Source organism: Acanthaster planci, linkage group LG04 (assembly GCF_054643075.1).
Source record: "Acanthaster planci isolate LZ-2023a linkage group LG04, COTS_SCS, whole genome shotgun sequence".
NCBI classification, from domain to species: domain Eukaryota; kingdom Metazoa; phylum Echinodermata; class Asteroidea; order Valvatida; family Acanthasteridae; genus Acanthaster; species Acanthaster planci.
In genome coordinates, this window is record NC_141780.1 from 2,340,132 (window position 1) to 2,362,409 (window position 22,278).

The window sequence follows — 22,278 nt, forward strand, 5'->3', positions numbered from 1 at the left end:
TTCGTGTCATTGAACACCTTTACAAACAAATGAAACAACCTCAATTGTCACAAGCGCTTAAAAATTTAAACCGAAAACCATTTTATACAAACCAAAACTGCACTTCAATTGTTAGTATGGTGTTTATTCACAAACAGACCTCTATTAAGACTTCATTTAAAATATAAACTATTATTTCTGGATAACCAGAATCCATCATGTGCACTATTCCTTTCTTTATAATAGAACTCTGTACACGAGGTAAACCATCTGTGCTACCTATAAACACACGCTGCTGTGTTGCGGCGAGACAGACAAAAATGCAACTAGGAACTGCTTACGTTTGATAGTTTCAATTTTAATATCTCAGAAAGTAAACAAAAAAACATCAATTGAGTTGAGCTGAGTTTGCATTTGACACCAAGACTTGGAATGTTTTACCCAGTGGAGTTCTTACTTCTGGGGGCGATTTTAAGACAATGTTTATTGCTATTGGAAAATCAGATATATTCTATATGACTTGCAAAATGGAAAGCATTGTTTATAAATCCAGTTATTCATTAATCAAAAACCAGTCCCTTGACTTTTTGCCAATCAAACTTTATGGAGGCTGCTATGGATCCAGAAAGTGGGGGGGGGTCCGGCTAGAGGGGGAAATTTTTAGCATTTTTTAAGTAATATTGTATGATCTTTCGGAGGGGAAAGGTAACTGTTGGGCTTTTTACGTGTGTTGGAATGGAACAGAAATGAGACTGCCCTCAATGACTTTTCTTTGATCGATAAAATCAAAAAGAAAATTAGTCCGAGGGGAAAGCCCCTCTCCCCTCCCCCACTTGGAATTGGCTGGAGACTGAAGAATCGAATGAAATGGAAATCTTTGAAAATGGAAAGACAGCCCTTATCCTCCTAGCTCAATCAGCTTTCAACCAGCCTCCCGATCATCCTTCTCGAGCAAAAGACTTCTAGTGAGGAACAAAAAAGTTTACAGATCCATCCACAATAATATCACGGAAAATCAGAAGACAAAATTATAAATAACCGTGTAACAATTCAATTACCTCAAAAAGAAACTTGACCAACTACAACCTAAACTAAATTATGAGCTTGTAGACAGAATTTCGCGACGGTAAATCATGCATGACCTTACTGCTCACCGCACTGCTGTTCATTTTTGTTGGACGTGGATCCAGGGGATCCCCATTGGAGATGCCATCAAACTTGAAAAATGGGGCATTTGGGTGGTAACTACTGTCCTCAGACTATACCAGTCGACAGCAACAGAGAAAATTGGGGAAAATGATCAGGAGTCTCCCTAAAAAAAAGGGGGTAAATGGGTGTGCCCCCTATGGATCCACTGCAGTTCGTGAAGCCACTGAGACGCAATCATGTCGTGAAACGTCTGTCAACAAACTTTTCTGCGTTCATGGCTATCGGTAAAGAAACAAACTAGTGACACTGAGCGGGCAGTCAGAACGACTTGACCCGGCCTCTCACAAAAATAAAACCAATCAAAATTTACTGTATACTCTGTGATCAATGCTATATGTACATGTAATTGGCACATTCGTTATACTCTGAATTCTCCTCCACCCTACACCAACTTCCACCTCCCCAATAAAATCACCGAGGACAACATTGCACTAAAATGGTGACAATAATTGGGACGAGGAAAATACCTCATCATGAACAATCCATTCTTATTTTTTCCCATTAAAATCTAAATGTTGATTCCCCAAAACTTTGGTCACCCAAACAACCTTTACGTTTTGCCAGGCGTACATGAAATAAAGTTTTTATATAAAGTGATAATGTATACATGTATTGTACATGCAGAAATATTCCCCCCCCCCTTTTTGGAGAGGGTTCCCTTGATTTAGTTACTGTGACTCAAATCCATCACACACCTTGACGAAAAATCCTTTACACTCTCTCAATGTCAAAGGAAACAAAGAAGTCGAAATAAACCTCACGGCACATTGGCACAGTTTATAGATAGCATGAAAAGAAATTGAAATTGTATGAATGTTTAAAGATTTATTTTTTGGTATAGAGCTTCCATGATGTAACTTGAAAAAAGGCAACCATCAATGAACAACACAAAAGAATTCATTGCTTTGGATAGTATCGGCTAATAGCCCTTCAAAGAGACACTGAATGAAAATACCGGTGGAAAATTTCAATTCAAATGGGCATCTGATTTGTTGTTTGGTTTTTTTAGTAATTGACAGATCATGCCCTCATGTGCATCGGACACAGTGCATCGAGCAGATGTCAACAACAAACAGAAGATATCTTTTGTTCACCTATCGGTTTTAACAAGCTGGGTCAAAATGGCCGCAAGGCAAGACACTGAAGACTCGGCGAAATAAAAAAAACAACGACCAGCACTTACTACGATGTTAGTATCAAGAACATGAAACGAGTTTCACACTGTGCCTCTTAACGATTTAAAGTTATCCCAGTGGTTTTTTTCTTTTAAATAATGTTAGTATTTATGGTATATTACAGAAGAAGCTGTTAGGGTAGGGATAGGAAAATGTACAAAATGCATGAAAATAAAAAAGTGAGGTGTTGGAAAGTTGAATGAATACATGTACATAGCAGAGGTCCACAAACCCATGCATTCCCTGAGCTGAGATTATAGGCAAAAAATTTGCTGACAATGTAAGATGTAAAACTGGAAAATCAGGAAATGCAAGGAATTTCTAGGCTCCATTCTTATTTCAATATTACTCCATATTTTGGTGTTACTTTGATGTTGCTGATATAAATCTCTGGACATATTGAAACTTCGAAAATTTCAATACTGAGGGATGATATAAAAAATAATGAAAGGACATCAGGGTGTACTCAAAACATTGTTGTGAGCATTTTGTACGTGAGGGATAATCAATATACGAATTCCTGTTACTAGGTATTGGCAAATCTGGCATCAACAGTCCCTAGGAAATTTTGAAACTGCATAAGAATTTGTACTTTTTTTCAATATGAGAGAGTAAAAACATATGATGACATCAAAGCTATCTAAAGACAAGCTGATAGGCAGCCACTCGGTATCCTTCAAGAGTGACATCCTAACATGTGGACCAATAAGATGAGAGCTTTTCCTCCCTAGGCTGGTCCCAGACCCCCTCCTTCTGTGGTCTAGAATATTATGGGGGACAAGCAGCCAGCATACACGTACCTCACATCATTGAAATAAAAAAAAAACCAACCAGTCCTGAATTCGCCTTGTCATCCTGAACAAAGTTAATGTCAAGGTACACTGACTATCCATTTGCCTTTCGACGCCAGTCAGGTTACACAGTGCCACCTTTAGTCAGCACAGAGACCAGTTACGAGTGTCCACCTGCTCATCACACATCGATGACTTCGGGCTGATCATCATGGATACCGAGCCCATTCCCGACGGCCCTCTCCTGTGACGGTCTGGTGGGACCCGGAGACGTGGATATGCCCTTCTCGATGTCCACCACTGGGGTGACCAACGACAGACTGTAACAAACCACAAAGTGCTCAAACCCTTAAAAACTTCAGCTTATTCTCAACCCTCAACCTGATCCTTTTTCTAACCCATTACTTCACTCTTTTCAAAGCCCTCTGCCCCGCTCTACTTGCAAGGTATCCTGACCCTATCTGCCCTGAGCGGGACCAAAAGAGGGAGCACATTTTCCTAGCACTGGAGGCTCGTTTGGTGGAAACTGCACTTCACTGGTTCACCAACGACTGCCAAGTGCATGCCTTATGGTCACATCACTACCAACAAAATGAACACTCCGCAATATGGCTCTTTTCACCCAAAGAGGGGGCGTTTTGCTCAATGTGGATTTCCGACTCCTTACATGCCTAATCATTTTGAGACTTGGCACGCATCATCATCAGGACAACATAAAAGTTTCAATCAATTATGACATATGGTTTTGATTTGGCAGTCATTTCAGGTTCACGACCTCAAACGTGTCAGCCTGCTGCAGTGAGCATCAATGGAAAAAGTACAGATTTTTGGCTGATCTGAAAAATGCACATTGCATGAGAACAGCATCTCCAATTTTCACAAAACTGGTGTCCAAATGACTGCAAGATGTTACTGGTTACTTGTTAAGGCTTAATGTGTGAAATACAATGCCCAGTGATGACATAACAGAAGATATGGAGGGCGTGGTCTGCCCCTACCACTTCTTTTAGAGCTCACCTGATCCCATTTCCCAACCAGTAATGTTGTCTGTTTTTCAACCCAACTCCTAATCTCACTTCCAAAACACCACCATTATCATATATCTGAACTTCATTTGACTGTCTCTACAACTTCAATCCTGATGCTGTTTCTAACCTTAACCTGACCCCTTTTCAAAACTTCACCTGATTCTATTTTCAACCCTTAATTAGGCTTAAGCCTGACCCAGCTACCAACTCTTTACTGGACCCACTCTGAACCTTAACCCCAAACTTTTTTCTCATTCTGAAATCTGACCCAACTCAACGTCAGTGGTCAAAATTTTAAAGTGACAATTTTACCGATAAAGCCACCACTGCATACATGTCGCCAGCAACAACAGCACTACACAGAATTTGAAGATAGTAATCATACCTAAATTCTGCAAAGCAAAAAGGGAAGAAAAAAAAATGCAAAACCGTGTAAACTCGAAAGCAAATAAGCTCAACTAAAAATGACAGTCAGGGTCTCTGCCGAGGTGCTGCTGCTGGTAATTGGGTAATTCCAGAAATTAGGGGTCCAGAAATGTGACATTGTCCCTGATGTATCTTTACTTTTTTTATTTGACATGGAAATATCATTGGAATTGATTTCAAACTATTACTATTTGTTTAGCAGGTAATTTGAATTGATTCATCACCGTTGGAAATGGAAAAATGTGTTCTGAAATTACAAAATCATATGTCAGATTTGACAGGGACACCTAATTTCTGGAAATACCCACCTCTAAAAGGTAGTTCTTTAATTCCTTACTTTTTTTGGAGTTTTGGTTGTCAGCAGATCTGCCCAACATTCTAAGCCATGACATGTCTATGCTTATTGGTATTCATTTGACAAGAGTTCGGTGAATTTGAACCAAAGGACTGAGTTCTCATTTTGTAACCAGCTCTCAAGAAAACAGACAATTCTTGGCTTATTCCTTCCACTTAAGCATCAAAACTTTACCATAGAGTCTTGTTAACTCTAGTTTTTAATTTTAAGGAAGAAATTTCGATTTACATAAATAACTCTTTAACCCAACTGGCTTATTTGGAAAAACCCTAGAGGGTACTTATCTCAAGTAATTCTTGAAAATTTCACAAGATACCCCAACAATCTTAGTTTTGATTTCCATGGTATTTAGCTTCGGAATGGATTTGCAGACTTGTCCAAACGGTATATCAGTATTTTAGAGAATGGACGACACGACAAGAAATGAACAATTCACCTGAAGAAGGATAAAAATGACTATCAAATTCAAGGGAATCCGAAAGAAATTCATGATGGTCGATCGGGCTGCCAAAAGAAACAAAAACAAAACAGAATTAAGGAGTGGCTACTCATTTTGGACACATGAAAAAAAAGGGGGCATTGTACACAGTGTAAAAAGGTCTGTCACGATGCCATCGAGGCACAATGCGAATCCCAAATGAACCATTCAACAAATTACGATGACAATCACTAACACAGTCTTTCTCTTTGTCTTGGAAAAGAAAAACTCAAATAAAGTCTCAAAACTAGCGTCCATTTGTAACTGATGTATCTGGAATTCTTCAAGGAAATCTGTGACTTCTCACGACAAAATGAGATGAAAGTCAGAATTTTCAACGTCTGAGATATTGGTATTTTAATTCAGTAGAAAAAGAGTTTCCAATGTATCTATATGCAACACTTGGGGTAAAAGTACAAGGTGACAACATGACATTAATCTGGCAGCTTTGCGTCTTTGTTTCCAACCTTGTTTTAACATTTCTGACCAGGTACGAATAATGCTGTCCTCAAAATTGACGGGAAAAAAAATTTTGAGGATTAACCACTTGCTGTCGGGTGCATTTGGAAATGCAGTGTCTAATGCCGGGCGATTTTTCGATATCTTTGGTTTTCAAAAATCTTCCAAAATTCATATTTTTTTTTCCTGAACACCTAAACGCCATCAAGTGACTGTCTGGTGGCTACTCTAATCTGACAGACAACATCTATTGACACTGGAGTATTTCAGCCAGGCCTGCCGCCTTGTAAAATGAGCCCAGATTGTGTGGTGTCATGTCTTCTTTTGTTCCCGAAACTGGCACAGTGCGCTGCTGGCGTCTTTTCAAATGTGGACCTGATTAGCATGCAGTGGTATTGTATCGCTCTTCCCTGGAGCGCTGAAGCGCTTTTGTCCCTGGTGGTAAACCGCTCATGCTGAATGCCACAAACAGTTGTAAAATTTTTCAAAACAATGACGGATTCCTGCGCTATTGACAACTGAATAAATGTTGACAATTCCCAGCAGCCCAGTCTTTTCTTCCGGGTACAATGTTTTGTTACAAGACCCAACTCTCTTGTCCGATTTCGGGCAGCCCGGCTTTGGGTAGAAAGAAAACGTACCCAAAACCGGGCTCCCCGGCGGCAAGTGGTTAAATAGGAGACGCGTTACTCTTTCCAAATATTACAAACCCCCAAATTGATCTCCAATTCAATATTCGACTTTAAACCGTCAAAATAGGAAAGAGCAGAATGTTGTGATGGGTCATATCTGTGGAATTATAACAGCTGCAAGACTGTACATGTGTATAATCTCCAGAAAATTAGTTCCAGCGGATGTGCATGTAGGCTACACGAGTAATATTCCAAAAGAATTTTACCTTCCTCGGGCACATATCTCCCCCTCATCGTACCCAGCGACGGCCAGAAGATACCCACGCAGCACTCAAACACTAAGAAGCCAATGAAGATTGCAGACTGGCTCTGAAAAACACAACAATAGAAGAACAGACTGACCAACGGCTTGCATCAAAAGCAACAGAGCGTGACGTTGACTAGTACACGATATAGTCATATTTTGGACTAAAAAAAAAATCCACTCCACCAGCTCCCCCCCCCTCCTAACAGTCCGATACATCCAATAGAAGCTCACACTTCAAGATACTATTTAATTCATTCGTTATGCAAGACAACACCACTCAAGTTTGTCCGATCAGCAACTGATATGATCATAGGTCTTCAACCTTCGGCAAAAGGAAAGCACAGCACACATGCATGTACAGTTCACTGCCTGCCCCCAGCACATACCAGACCATGCAGACTGGTTAGGCTTAAGTACATTAGCACATGTACATGTAGTTAAGCTAAGTCTACGTATATTACTGTACTAAAAAAACAGTGTATGATGCGCAGTTTGCAAATAGCTCATATTTGAATCTGCCTGTCTTTCCTGGGTTAATATTTTGACCAATTCTCCCTTAAATACTGCGATTTGTGATGGATATAAATGTACATCATAAGTAAACCTTGGAGATTCCACCTTTTTTGAGTAAACTCCACAAATCGAGGCCGTGAAATTGTTGTAGGGCCTTGCCTAAGTACCCCACAAGGACAACAAATGTTCCTTGTGCTTCTGGTACCCCTCATGGCACCATAAACCCATGTACAGGGACAAAGGAAATATCCCACAAGAATAAATATGCAAGGGTGGGTGCATGTGTGAGTAACTGCAATCCCAAAACTATGGGAAAGCACATTTTCAAGGGTTGTAGACATAGTATGGTCAGCTGACACCTATCAGTCAATTAACAGCCGTCAACCGATTTCTCCTCGAAATGATGTCAAAGTTTCTGTGCTGAATCTTGCATCCTCAAAAATGGATTAGACTCGAGCTCACCGATGGCATGATCACTGGAACGCACAGTGCTAATGCTGAGACCAACAGGACAGGCCTCATGAAAGATTCCACGGTTAAGTAGCGGCCGGCTATCTTGAAACCAGAGGAACCAATCATGATAGCTACCTGCACGTTAACAAAAGGACAGGTTGAAAACACATAAATCCCAGTTTCTGTAAAACTCAAGAGCTGGCATCGTACAAATGTACAGGAACAAAACTTTGTAAAGCCTTGGCAATGAAATCTGAAATATTTCTGCTGTGTAATGAACGAATGGAAAATTGAATTAAATGAGTGCAATACGGGACTGTAATTATGGCAATGTTACGTAAATGACTACATGTCCATTAAATCCAAAACCTCTGCATGAAAATCCACTGAAATTTAAGTATATCTTAATCAGGTATAACTTTGGTACATGTATGTCGGTTAAAACTTAATCCTTTTAGTTTCAACAGTTTTGACTGCCTAGAATTATACACATAAGGGGGAGAATGTATGTTTAATTTGAAAAACATTAAGATAACTTTCCCACACTGTTTAAACATTTAGCCAACAATTAACGGAGACCGCCACCTACCTCAGTGTTTTCATATAGACGCATTGTTATAATTATAGTTTAACAATGCACATGGTCCAACCAACATGACCAATATAAAAATATAGATTGATGTTGGGGTGTTTAAAACAAGCAATGTTACTGTTTTAGAAATCCACTTTATTTCTCAAAATAAAAAAAGTGTCATGGATGCCAAAGGGAAAAAAACAGTATGTAACAGGCATCATTTATAATAAAAAAGGAACACCAGACTCCATTCATCAAAACGCCAAACCTCTTAAAGGGGCAGTTCCATTTAATCGTTTGGAAAATCTGTAAATGCATTTAGAACTTTTTTCATTTGAACATGTACATGTCCCACTCTTACATGTATTTAAACAGCTGTGTGGATTCACCAATGCACAGCAGTGTCTGGCTGTGTACATATACTGACTGCATGAAATTTGGATAGAGGTACTGATATTAATCAATACTTAAGCTAGCCTGGGCCCAATAAAAAACCTTTACAAAATTTATGAAAAAAAAACACCTGAGCTATAAGATTTTCCATTTTATACTGCACTCCAAGGAGGTTGTACAAAAACGAGAATTACTGGAGAAAAGTGAGAAATGTTTATTCATAAAGATGGTGACTCAATTTAAAATATTAAGGACTACATGCATCAAATCAGACTTGTTAATAAGCTGATCATCAGTCAGGTCACATGTAGGTAGACTGCATTCCTGTGTTACTCTCAAAACTCAAGGGTGCGAGGAAATGTACATGCAGTAGCCTTGACTAAGAACAGAACAGAGCATCTGGCATTCGGATATCTTGAGATAACCATGCAATGTTAGCGTATACTCCCAGCCTGACTGAGTGTATCCCTCCCCCCGATTACTCATGGTTTGTACTCCTGCCGAGTGCGTGCTCAGAAATGTGGTTGTTCCAGCGCAAGTAAAGTGCTCAAACGCAGCTGTAAAGTTCAAGACTGTGCCGTAGTGCAGCCAAAAGGCCAGGCACAAGTCAAGTCACGAGACGGACAAATCATATATGACAGGGGAATTGATGACAAAGGAAAGCTTTTCTCAACAATTTATTTGTACGGCTTGTGGTGTGGCCGAGGTATAGATGACCTGTGATGGACTTATAATGACCTTGCAGGGAGTGTTGATGGACAAGACTACGGCCCCAGCAAGGGGCCAAGCGAGGGACTGACAGAAATGCCTTTGACACGGTCTAAGCACAGCCTTGGATTTGCTCAACCCCGACTCACCATGAACGCGGCAAATATGAAGCCATGGGGGATGACCTCCTTGGGCCTGCCTGGGTCCGTCTGCACCTGAGACTGACTGAGGGCTGGCGTCCACTCCAAGACAAACGTGTACATGGCTCCCTCGAATAAAGACTGGATCAGACCGAGGCACAAGACTTTGCGATCTGAGGAAGCAAGCTACTACGTGTTTCAAGAGCTAGGAAGTACACGTTCAACACTGCTGAAGAGTTCAATCAAATTTGCTGATTACATGAAAGAATATGAAAAATTTTTTGGGTTCGGCTTTTGACTGACTCAAATACATCTGAGAAGAAACATAGATTAAGAATGGAGAAATAGAATTTGACATGTAGAGGGCCTTTCAAAAAAGTTGCACATCTTTATTAGTCAACTGATACCTTGTGCTAAGAGAGTCACGGCAGTGACTGTAACAAAGATCAGTACTTGTGCAAACATGATCATGGCAACCATACAGGAAGACAAACTGATGTACCACAAACCAAGCTATCAAAATACATGTACACATACATCATGCAATGAACCATCCAGGGGTTTGCACTTGATGTCACAGCTCCCGCGGGTGCCATCTTGGTGCCAGACTTTTCTGTAATTTCTGTATGTATTATGATAGATCTTTGGGCAGCATCTCAAAACATGAAACGTTCCTAGTCTTTAGAGAATCTTCCTCCTGGGAGACAGAATGATCCTGCTTGGGAAACAAGAGTATTTCCAGAGTGTCCCCAGCTAGAAAAAGCAACTTACCCATATCTGAGATGGTATAAGCTTGAAGGAGCTATAGCAAAAGTAACAATCACATTTTCAAGGGTACGTTTGGAATGTGGTAATTGGTTCCTTGCACTTGGTACTCGGTGACTATTCCTTTCACATGGCATGAAATTTTGAGAAACCCTTGAAAATGTTGAGCCCTTAACCAGTGGGGGGGGTAAAGGAATAGGATTTGGATGTATCTGACCTGCTTTTATGTAATATAAGGCAGTTTTGAAGGACGTTCCAAGACTGGCTTTGGAGTCACCGTAGTTCTCGGACCACACCATCATGACTAGAATGACCATGGCAATAAGGACAAACATGGACACATCGAAGGGCGACCTGTAATGACAAGCATAATGTACACATCTCGCCAGTCAAGTTTAATACAGAGCATGATGGCAACCCCAAAAACTTGAACGACTAGTTTTGGAAAAACAAAATTTATGCTTGTTAGTTTACAAAAACTGTAGTTGCATAGTTTTGATCAATAGGACAATAAGAACATCCGACAAAAAGATCAGCGGTGCAGGTTATTTCCTCAAATAACTGTACAAGAAACAATTCGTGTTGGTCACAACAGTTGCCGGAGATGAAACATACCGACTAAAAATTTGTCCAATTTGGCAAATGTACGATACCTTCAATGTGTAAGTTTCAAATAGTGAGACTCATGAACTACAACCGACAGATGCCAATCGGTTTTATTCACAAGATGGCCATTTAGATCTTGCTCCCCAAATCAACCTCATTTACACAACACTCTGAACTAGGACAGAGCCTGACTATTCTGCTACAATCACAGGTATCCAGTTCGTAAGTGTGATGTCTTGTCAGTTTAAACCACGCCCACTGCACACTCATTGCACAAAGAGTTATATGCATTGATCACCGTTAACATGGAACCTTGGTACCGGAAGTTAGCACGCAACTTCAGCGATCCACCAATTGGAGCCTGCAAACAGTGGCGTGTCCGCCTTTGTGATGAAGTCACTTAAGAACCGGATAGCCTTACTATGAATTATTCTTTTATTTTGAAAAAAAAAGAGAAATAAATTTTGAAATTACCCCTCAAAGAACAATGACGGTAATCTATAATCCGCTGCTATTGCATGATCTTCACTCCCAAAAATATTAAGTTATGAGAACATTTCACACAGGGATGGCCTCGCTTTGGATTCAAGATGGCTGACTCAAGAATAAGGCCAATTAACACAATGTTTACATATCCAATAAACAAAGCACATAAATTACACATGGCGTGAGCCCAACTATCTACAACTTTCAATTGCGAAAGTTCAGAATTTTAACCCAGAAGGTCAGAAAAAAAAAGTTGTCTTCACAATGTTCAGGCACTCACACAAAACCAAAGCGGTTGGCGACGAACTGCGCCACCACGCCCGCTGCTATGGCAACGATGGAGTTTCCGAGGGTGGCATGGGAGAATATGGTGCCCAAGAGATCTTTATCAAAGGCTCTCTGCAGATTAGGAAAGAAGACAAGCAGTTGTTAGAGTAACATTCTGGAAAAAGGCTTGCCACTGTCAGCAACTCTTCTCCTGTTTGGCAGGGCCATATACATGTAATTACTTCCTACATGGAAACCAATAGAAAGTCGGCATTATTTACACACCAAGTTCAATCTTTCATGTCCATAACATAGAGACAATACAAATTATAAATAGACCGGTTTACAATGTTTTACAGGGTAAGGGCTATCATACAGTACATGTGCTTCAGGATAAATCCTTGACTGCTTGAGTTACATGTACCCCCCTTGTAAAAATCTCTCCACATATACACAACATCCGGCCTGTACACAGAAACGTACACTGTACATGTAACTGTGTCTAGCAGTGCATTGCTAAAAAATGGCCAAGACCAGGGGGCAATTAATTTATTTTGTTTGGAAAATGTTGATTAAGGAAAAATACCAAGCTTTTATTTTTTTCAGAACAGTAACCCATAAGTCTCAAATCTTCAATTCCACCAGAATGGAAGATTTGAGGATGGAAGGATTGAGGAAGGCAGAGCACAGCTACACGTGCATGTATTACTTCACTCAGGGCTTCAGGTTTGCATATGCAGATGTGGGATTTGCCTTTCAATTGCTGCACAAATTTGCCAATGGGTATTTCACTTTACCGACAAAATAAAAATGTCTACAGAGTTAAGGTCAAATTCATACTAGGTGCAAAGGCAGATTACCAATCCAATTTTGTGATATCAGATCAAACATTTGTGAAATTAGCAACAGCTGAACACATTTCAACTGAAGCAAAAATTTCACTGCAAACGTTTTTGAACGTCAAGTTCTCTTTGCTTTTGCATGTACCAGAAGCAGGAGAGACAACAGCACGGAGATGCACTCTAAAGGCATTCAGACCACCTGGAGTGTCTAGAATAGGAGTCATTATTGCACAGAATTACCATGTACTGTACTTGTACTTGCGTTGTTGCAAGGCTGTACTGGAATGTCCGTACCTCTGCCTGCTTGTACAATATAAAGGTACATGTACTGTACATTGATATGTACGTGTAAGTGTATACATGTACATTATGTACATAGACACGTAAATGGTCAAGCACTTCCTAACTTTTTATGACATTTGTCAAATCATTGACAGGTGATGCATGAAGGTTGAACTCTAGTGATAAAGTTTAAAAGCACTGTGCATAAAAGTATGTCATGGCGTACATGTTCATGTACATGTACACAATCACCGCCTACCTCGTGTGGACTTGTGAACAAAAGTTGTCCACACAGTGCAGGAAAGGCAGACATTTTGTGTGTGGGCAGGTGTTCGTCACATTAAGAGAACAATTTTTTTGTTTAGCCAATTAGAACTGCAGTTTGGGGACATTTCCATGTCCCCAGAATGTTTTTGGACCCTACAAAATTAGTGTAATGATAACTGCCTGTCCCCACAACTACCAAGCAAGCATACATGTACTGTGTCTGTGGGCTAACCTTACATACCTAGTGTGGACTTGTGAACAAAGAATATCCACACGATGCAGGAAAGGAAGACGTTTTGTGGACTTACACACGTCCACAGGATATTTCCCCTTCTCTGGAAAAGAGGTTTAGAGACATTTTGGGCTAGGGGTCATCCGTCGTAAAAGGAAAAGTAATAGTCAAGGAAACCTTGTACAAAACAACAGCTGAAAATCGTGTTCCTAGTTCAAGAAAAACGAGTATTTTCACTGAGTTTTCTTAACTGCACGAAAAGAAAGGAATGTCCACAGTACATGTAGGTATGTAAGGTTGGGGTGTGTGTGCATGTGTGTTGTACATGTAGTGTGAACTCAGCGTGCAGTTTTCACCTCTGCGCTGTCTACCGTTGCCAATGGCAACAGGTGGCTGACTTACTGGTATTAAACCCTCTAGGGTATGTGCACTTCAAACTATAGGTTCAATATATATGCACGTATACACAAGCTAATTATGACAATAAGGGCCGATACAAGGCCACATTTGGCCTGTATCCAGTCTGCATACATGTACAGTGTATGGACTGCCTGGTCCACTGTATATATCCAGTGGTATTGCAAGATTTAAAAAAAAAGAACAGACTCTCTGGTGACACCACCGTCTATGATGCCTTGACCACATTAGGTCAGGGCACAGCACACAATGTGTTGGATGATTACCAGTTATACAGTCACCAGTTCAGCCTGAGTCAAGTCCCAATAATCCTACATACATGTAGTTTCATATTTTTGTACATACATGTATGAAGCCAACGTCTCTCCTCAAAATGCACAAGTTTTTGTCCGCGTTGTACTGTTTGCCAGACATCGGCAGAATTTCCATTTCATACTAATTCAATTCAACGGTGGGTTTAGTCTTCTTCAGACTTTTGAAGTGTTCCATTTTGTTATCCAATCACTTAACCGGGAAACAAATTTCTATTGAATGAAATGAATTGAACGAAATACAAAAATTCAAAATGTTAGTCGTGATATTGAGAAGTGGCCAAGTCCAAGCAAACACAGACCTACACATACGCCACTGTCTTGGAAATCTTGCCCTCACATTAGGTGTCTGGATGTTTCTGTAGGTGATAATCAAGGCAAAATGTCTGGAAAACAAACCCCGGCGCCAAAGACAGAGACAGCTAAGATTAAGAAACTCTCCCCCTCTCCCCCGTAAGACAGCAAATCCGGACTTACCGCATGGTGTTCATAGACTACCCATGATTCAAAGGCACTGTACAGAATAGAGGTAGCAGTTCCCCCGAGCAATCGACCAATCATGAGAATGTGAAAGTTGTTGAAGTGTTTGGTGACGCAAGCCAGGGCATAGAGGATCCCATACAAGATGCAGTTAGCCCTTCGCCCACTGGAAAGACAAAAATGGGCAATTTTGTAAAGGAGAATTTACACTAACAACTGAAGGAGAGACGTGGACCAGTTCTGATAAAAATCAGAGGTGTAGTGCAGCTGCATACAGACATATCGTGTACAGGCCCACCGTACAGGGGTAATTCCAGAAATAAGGGGTCCATTTCTTTGTGTCCCTGTTACATCTGACATATAATTTTGTAAGTTCAGAACACATTTTCTAATTTCCAAGAGTGATGAATTAATGCAAATCACCTGCCAAACAAATAGTAATAGTTTGGACACAATTCACTGATCTTTCCATGTCAAATAGCAAAGGTCAGACGTAACAGGGACACAAAAATGTCAAACTTTGGACCCCTAATAACTGCCGTTACCCACATGTACATGTACGTCATATGTGTACAAGTGAGGGATTTCTGACACTTCCCACTGCATTCAAAATCCTGCACAACATTACCGGTAGCATGCCCCCAAGACAGTGACTCTTAAGTGCTGTATGTACAGTGCACATGTATATTTAGAATATAATTACTCCATTTGCCAATGATAGAATAGGTTCAGCAGGTGCTGATTTAAGCTTGTGTGATTTCAAAATTACAAATTCCTAAATGCAACAATGGCTTGAATAGTTCCATGCTTCTTTGTGGATGTTGGGACCTTTCTGAAATGTTCCCATCGTCCCATTTCTCTTGCAAAATTTAATGATGCAGAACAAGCCTGCGATGTGATCATTGTGTCCCCAGTAGCACCTGGTAACAATGGATGTGTACAATGGCCGACATGGCACTGCAGGTACATGTCGACGTATGCAGGCCACATATACCCGGTAAATTCCTCTTAAGCTCACATTCTGAAACATGCTCAGCAAGAAGAGTTACTATCAACCCCACCAGTGCAAACTCATTTGAACCGAGAGATCACTTTTCATGTACGTGAAAACGTATACAGCACCATGTCTGTGAATAATGCTGTTCTACTACAGTTCTTAAACGACATTTCTTCATGAAAAGATCCCACTTGTAAAGGTCACATCATTAATTTAAAGGTCAAAAAGGTTGCTTTTGTTCCTCTACACACTCTTAAAAAGTAAAGCCCATCATTTGCCATCGGTGCATTGCGTTTGTCTGATTTCAACTGCCCAACTAATATTTTATCAATCTTTTTTCAATCTGTACTTCCTTTCCTCATCACGTTTTGGAAAGTTTTCTTCTTACATCAATACACGCACCTGTCTCTACTAAAATATTTCCGACAGTTTGATTATAGTCTTGTTTCTAATGTCAGAATGTGCCTTGTGGTTGTTTTTGGTTATTTGAAGAAGGTAGCATCTGCTAAACTGAGAGGTTTTTAGAACGAGCCCATTTTATGTGGACAGATCAGTTACCGCTTGATTGGATGTGGTGAGTATTCAATGAAAGATGTGTGACAGGCCTGCATGTGCAACCACAGGAAGTCTGCGATGCAGTTCGATTTGCAAGGCTATGCAGCTGCACCACCAACAGATGGCCCATGAGGGCTAGATTTCAGGAAATCAATACTTCCATTCTTTCATAGAATTGCTAAATAGCAAAAAAAAAGCAGCTATCACCATGACTACTTGAATCCAATCACATATACATGTACTACACATGATATAAATGGACTTGCAAACGAGATGCTCCCAAACCAAGACAATGACACATATCAATACACAGTTGACTCATTTATTGATATATCATGCAGCCCCAAACTGCCAAGCTCAAATGTCATTATATTAGACACATATTTCTGAATTTCTTTTACGCATGTAGGAAATTGACAGATGTTCAGAAAATCATCAGAAACTTCAGAAATTATGAGAACTATTGGTGTGTTATATTTTTTGGTTCAAAAAAACAAAAAGGAAATTTTACAAATTGTGAAAAAAATTAGATGTCAAACATTTTCAAAAATCAATTGTTTAGAATCATGCCTCATGTAATAGCAACCAGGTCATCAACTAATACGCTCTGTTCTCAAGATAACTTCATTTAATATCATTTCTCCATCAGTTACACGTACCCCCCGATTACTTTATACATTTAAATGTTATATTCAATTTGCTGTAAAAAATTGTTTGTTTCCCAAAGACACCGTCGACTGCTCCCAAGTTCAAGGTACACCCTCACCGAACTGACTGTTAGAAACTCAAACCATTTGACAGTGCTTTTTATCAAGACTCAATGATATAAAATATTTCCTTTCTCTTCAATGATCCAATTAATCAATTCCCAGTCATTAGAGTTTTTTAATTCCTTGAATGCTATTTTTCACCCCTTACTAATTTTTATGTCACATTATTTTTCTTACTCGAATTTTTAATCATGTGTTAACTAATTTGTCTTGTCATTACCTCCTCTGTGGAATTTTTAAGCATATATATGTTTTTTGATAACCATTGTTCGGGCTGACCCTACTGTAAACCAAATTTTTTAGCTCATGTGATTTTTTTGGGTTCTTTTAATGATAATCCAAACTATCTATCTATGGGGAATTCAAGAAATTAGGGGTCCAAAAGTGTGACATTTTAGTGTCCCTGTTACATCTGACCTTTTTTATTTGACATGGAAATATCACCGAAAATGATTTCAAACTATTACTATTTGTTTGGCAGGTAATTTACATTAATTCATCACTCTTAAAAATCAGAAAATGTGTTCTGAACTTACAAAATGGTATGCCAGATGTGACAGGGACACACACAAAAATGGACCCCTATTTTCTGGAATTACCCCTATCTTTTTATCTATCTACATGTATAACAACTTCTTGAAGACCTAATATGCATAACAATAGAACATGCACAACAGGTTGTTTAATAAAGTAAATAAAAGTCACGGAAGTATACATATGACAGTTGATACACGACGAGAACATGTCCACGTAGCAATCACTTTCACTGTGGAGTGGTGCACACATGTCCCTGTATCGTGCGTTTCTCAACTTCAACACATACTTTACAACAGTTACAAAAGCGGTCCATTTGTCCCCACATCCCCATGTAGCAACAGCGGGCCTGAAATTGTCTGTAAAAGTTACTGGTGAGTTTGGCATTAATGGGTTTTGTATCACGAAGCCGCATTCACTGCCATGAATTGGCGAGCAATGACACCCCTTCTGCTTTGCCCAAATTTATCAGCTAGGACAAAGCCGGTTTCTTTCTGTTCTTCTTACACCCAAGGCCTAGATTGTGGTGAAGTAAATGCGGTTTAGGATTTAATGCGGATACTCACTATTTGTCAGCAAATGATCCCACCACAGTGCCGACGATCATGCTGGATCCAAAGCCAGCCACAAAGAGCTGCTCTATCTGGTGCGAGGTCATCCCATAATGCTCATATAGTGCATAGACGTAAGGCCCCTGCAGCCAATCAGCAGCTGACGAAAATTAACAGAAACCGATGACTGGTCAAAACTTGGAAAGTTTCACACTTTACAGAACCCATGCAAAATGACATCTCGGAAGGTTGAGATTTCTGTAGCTGTGTACATGTAGTTGCCATTTCAGCTATGCTACAATTCAGAGGGGCTCATTTCAGGTCACGACTAAGCACGGATATGACAGGCCTACCGGCATGACCGGTACAGACATGTCGAGCCAATAAATGAACAGTATGTGACCTACTCTGCCAATAAAAGGTATAATTTGTTGCATCTCTCGAGCCATCCTGGCATGAGGCCAATACTACCAGATAAAGACCAACATTCAGTCACAACGACCCAGCTGCACCTGAAGTGATCGGACTTTCAGGAAAGTGTGGAATTCTTACCCATTGCCAACAGGTAGACCACCAAATACCTGTACTGAAACCTCCTGAATGCAGCATCGTCTGAAGATGGTGCTGCAGAGCGTGTGTAGAGGTAGAGCAGGCTACAGCATACGCACAAGGCGTAGAAGGACGATACAAAAATCATGAGGGTACCCTGACCCCAACAGCTCTGCACAGAGTGAAAAATGGAAGTGAAAATACCAAATTAAAAAAATGAATATTAACAGAGAACATGGTTGTAAGTACATACTCCCACAGACGTGAAAGCCGCGACAACTGTCATACATTCTGGAGAGACAAAATTGTGGCCAAACATTTGGCCAAGTAGAAAAAAACTCTGTTTTGCATGTTTCCTGTAAAAAAGAGGAAGCAGGGTTTTTCTTTCATTTTCTATTGCTTAGACTCCAAATAAATTGAAAGAGAGAAGTGGGAAGAGAAGTGAAAAAAAAGGTTTGTTCAGGACATTTATAACAAGGTTTCACAACTGTGAAAAACATCAATTTTTTTTTGCAGCACACACGTGTATGTTCATGCACAATTTTCGCAGCCACGACAAAGCATTTTGATCACAAGTGTTTCATTTTTGATTAGATTAGTTGATTTTTGTGCTTTTTCACCACATTTTTCTTCTTGATAGTAAGATTTTAAAATTTTTTTTAAAGTTCTTAAATCCAGTAGGATGATTTTCAGGGTTTTGTGCTTTGCCTCAAATGCATACTTTATTCCTTCCATTTTTCAGGGCCAATTCTTGGCAGGTATGAAGCAAAGTTCCTCTTTTTAACAAATGATTGCTATGCCTCATGTTTACGTTGGGCACAATTAGACAATCAGAGCAACTGCTTGGTCTTGGCGTGATCGGCTGATCTTGTTCCACAGTTTTTCGACAGTGAGTTTGTTGCACCCACCTTACTACTTGCAGTTGTAGCAAAGTGGATGATGAGCCAATGTTACGACTTGATTTCAATCCATACAAGCGTTATTTTAAGCAATATAGACTCTGTTTTCTCAAATGTAGACCAGCCCTTGAAAGCCGTTTTACTAACATTTTTAACCTGTTTAACTTTTACAAGCATGACAAGGGGTGTGTCAATCCAAAATGACATGTATCTTTGCAGAATTGGAAAATGTATTTGAGGAGCCTTTCAGGGGAGGACATTGCTATGATGGAAGACAGGCATGTTCTTGTTCAGCACCTTGTGCAAAAATATTGTAGGCCTACTCCATCCTGAGTTGATTTGTATTTGAATGAAATTCATTCATTGGATAATCAACTCAAGATGGGCAATGAAGGCGTAGGCCCTAGGCCTACAATAAATTTGCGCAAGCGTCAAGATTGCTCTGAACATTTTCATATTGCTTAGACTTGCTGTGGTAACAGGGTCCTAGACTCAGGATTCCCCCAATTTTGCCATGATTGTACTTGGTCCGAGTAACTTGGACCCTCAAAATGTTTCTTTTCTTCCCAAATGTGAATAAACCTTACAATCATTATTGGAGTCTGCAATTCTCACTCGGTCCATAGCCGGGCGCATTAGACAGTTTACGGATTGTTTTGGGGGTGAATTTGGAGGATTTTGATTTGGGGTAGGAGCTATTTTGAGTGAAATGAATTAACGGAAGCAAAATAGCCTACGAAAGGTATTTGGATCCTGACTATCGCCCGACCATGTCCAAATGTTTAAAAAGGCAATCTGTAGGGTCCAAGTTACTCTGACTAGATTGAACTCGAGTCAGAATGGTTGAAGACAGGCTCGCCCCACCCACATTTCCTGTGTGTACGCGCACATAACGTACAGGTACAATGTACATGTATGTACTGGTACATGATGTAGGCTTACTGTACATGTTCTTCATGTAATGATTGGCCAGACAACTTAAGACAAAAAATAGTGAGAATAAAAGTATTGTACATCATGTACCAGTACATACATGTACATTGTACCTGTACGTATGTGCGCGTACACACAGGAAATGTGGGTGGGGCGAGCCTGTCTTCAACCATTCTGACTCGAGTTCAATCTAGTCAGAGTAACTTGGACCCTACAGATTGCCTTTTGCATTTGCAACTGCTTACCTGCTCGATGAAAAGGTACTGCAAATGAGCAACTCTTACACAGCATTTGCGACTAGGGCATGTGCTTGACTTCCGAACCACGCAGAGCTAATTTTAATACTAATCACTGAATAGGCCTACATCATAGAATAAGTGCCGGGTATTTGTTTTGCTCGAGCTGCATGTACAGCTGATACACCAACTAGACATAAATCGACGCTTGGAGGCGCTACTCCCACTTTGAAGGTGCCACTTCCTTGCCCCCCCCCCAAACCGAACTTTCCATAATGTGCCCTCTCCTGGGGCGGCGGCCGGGGTCCTGCTAAGAAATTTAATAAGGAAAAAAATCTGGTGAGAATCCACCTTAGTTTCAACTAGTGACCAAATCCATTTACCCATTAAGCGTCGACGTGGGTCCTCCAACAAGTACGCCCACCAGTTGAAACATGTTCCACAGTTATGCTTCTGTTGCCAAAATGAATAGTATTGTTATGAATTAAAAGTGCCAATGTATAACATTATACAAACGGTATACTGTGACCGAACGAGCCGTTGGTGTAATTAACGCCTGGTTGTCGCTTGCCCCCCCCGGCATGAGGCGAAGTAAAAATTAAAGTGCGCCCTCAGATCAGGCGCGCAAATGAACGAACCACGAAATTCAAACCTTGCTAGTCGCCCAAAAACCGATGTTTGACGGTGTCCGAATTACTTGGCTGCAGTTAGAAATTACAACTTGGCCGCAGCCAGTTTCCATAAAGTTGTATGCTATTTTAAGCCGCAGCTAAGTGATTCGGACTGAAGTTATGATCGACGTCGAGGTATTTAAATAATAAGCTTCGCCGGTGTTAACTCTAGCACGTCTTCAAGGTGGTTTTGCAGCCCAGAAGTCGTATGATAACGTAGGCTTTAGTTTGGTCGAGGCTATGGCAATGTATATAGGTTCATTGTTGACAGGGTTATTAATTAAGGGCATAGGCTGGTTTGGCTGCAATTTTCAAGGAAGCGGAACTCCATCTTCCAGCATTTCAATGAGGAAGGAAGTGCGCTCGTGAAAAGCAGAGATATACATGTACATCATTGCTATTTTACTTTCAGTCATTGTGTTTCAAAACCCAAGTACTTTCACCTTAATAAAATAACTTACTCTGCTGTTTGATTTTAAAAATAACATATGAACATGATCTCAAGCGGCACTCCCTTCTGCCAGCGGCCCCTGGTTATATTCTTGAACCCGGCGTATACAGCCTCTGTCCAGGATGAGAGGTTATGAGTTCAGTCGAGTTGTTGGCCTTTGGCTGGCGAAGCCGAAGTGCATCCGTTACACCGATTAGCAGCGGGGAGTATACTTTGCGTGTTCGGTGACGTCGGAAGAAACTTACCAGAGGTAAGGGGTTTTAATACTGAGCCGAGTTTTTCTGAAGACTGCTTTGATGTGAAACATGAAAGTGCCGGGAGTTGTGTTAGTCAGTTGAGTATTTTTCGTGTATGTCGGGTTGGATTAGGCTAAGGGATAGTGAAATATTGTTGCCGATAACTGCACAGTGTATCGAGGTTTAATCTGGTGTGATGACCCCAGAGGTTTTGGAGAATTTTAGAGCAAAACAGTTGGAACGCTTATGCTGGCAAAATCGGGAATTTAGTATTAAATAAAGATCATAAATGCAAAACCAGTCGAGGATGGTGCAAGCAGA

General features: G+C 40.4%; 1 protein-coding gene across 1 annotated transcript; it reads right to left on the reverse strand.

The window, feature by feature from the left end:
• Window positions 1-316: 316 nt before the first annotated feature.
• Window positions 317-20,783, reverse strand: LOC110986410 (solute carrier family 61 member 1-like). Its single transcript, XM_022248257.2, has 12 exons — window positions 20,609-20,783; window positions 18,535-18,703; window positions 17,998-18,142; window positions 14,573-14,741; window positions 11,758-11,876; window positions 10,603-10,739; window positions 9,630-9,793; window positions 7,815-7,940; window positions 6,799-6,901; window positions 5,400-5,467; window positions 4,495-4,574; window positions 317-3,474 (listed from the first exon to the last, which is right to left on the reverse strand). Exons 2-12 carry the CDS (start codon window positions 18,677-18,679, stop codon window positions 3,336-3,338), a joined length of 1,395 nt encoding a protein of 464 aa, XP_022103949.2. The 5' UTR covers window positions 18,680-18,703; window positions 20,609-20,783; the 3' UTR covers window positions 317-3,335.
• Window positions 20,784-22,278: the final 1,495 nt, after the last annotated feature.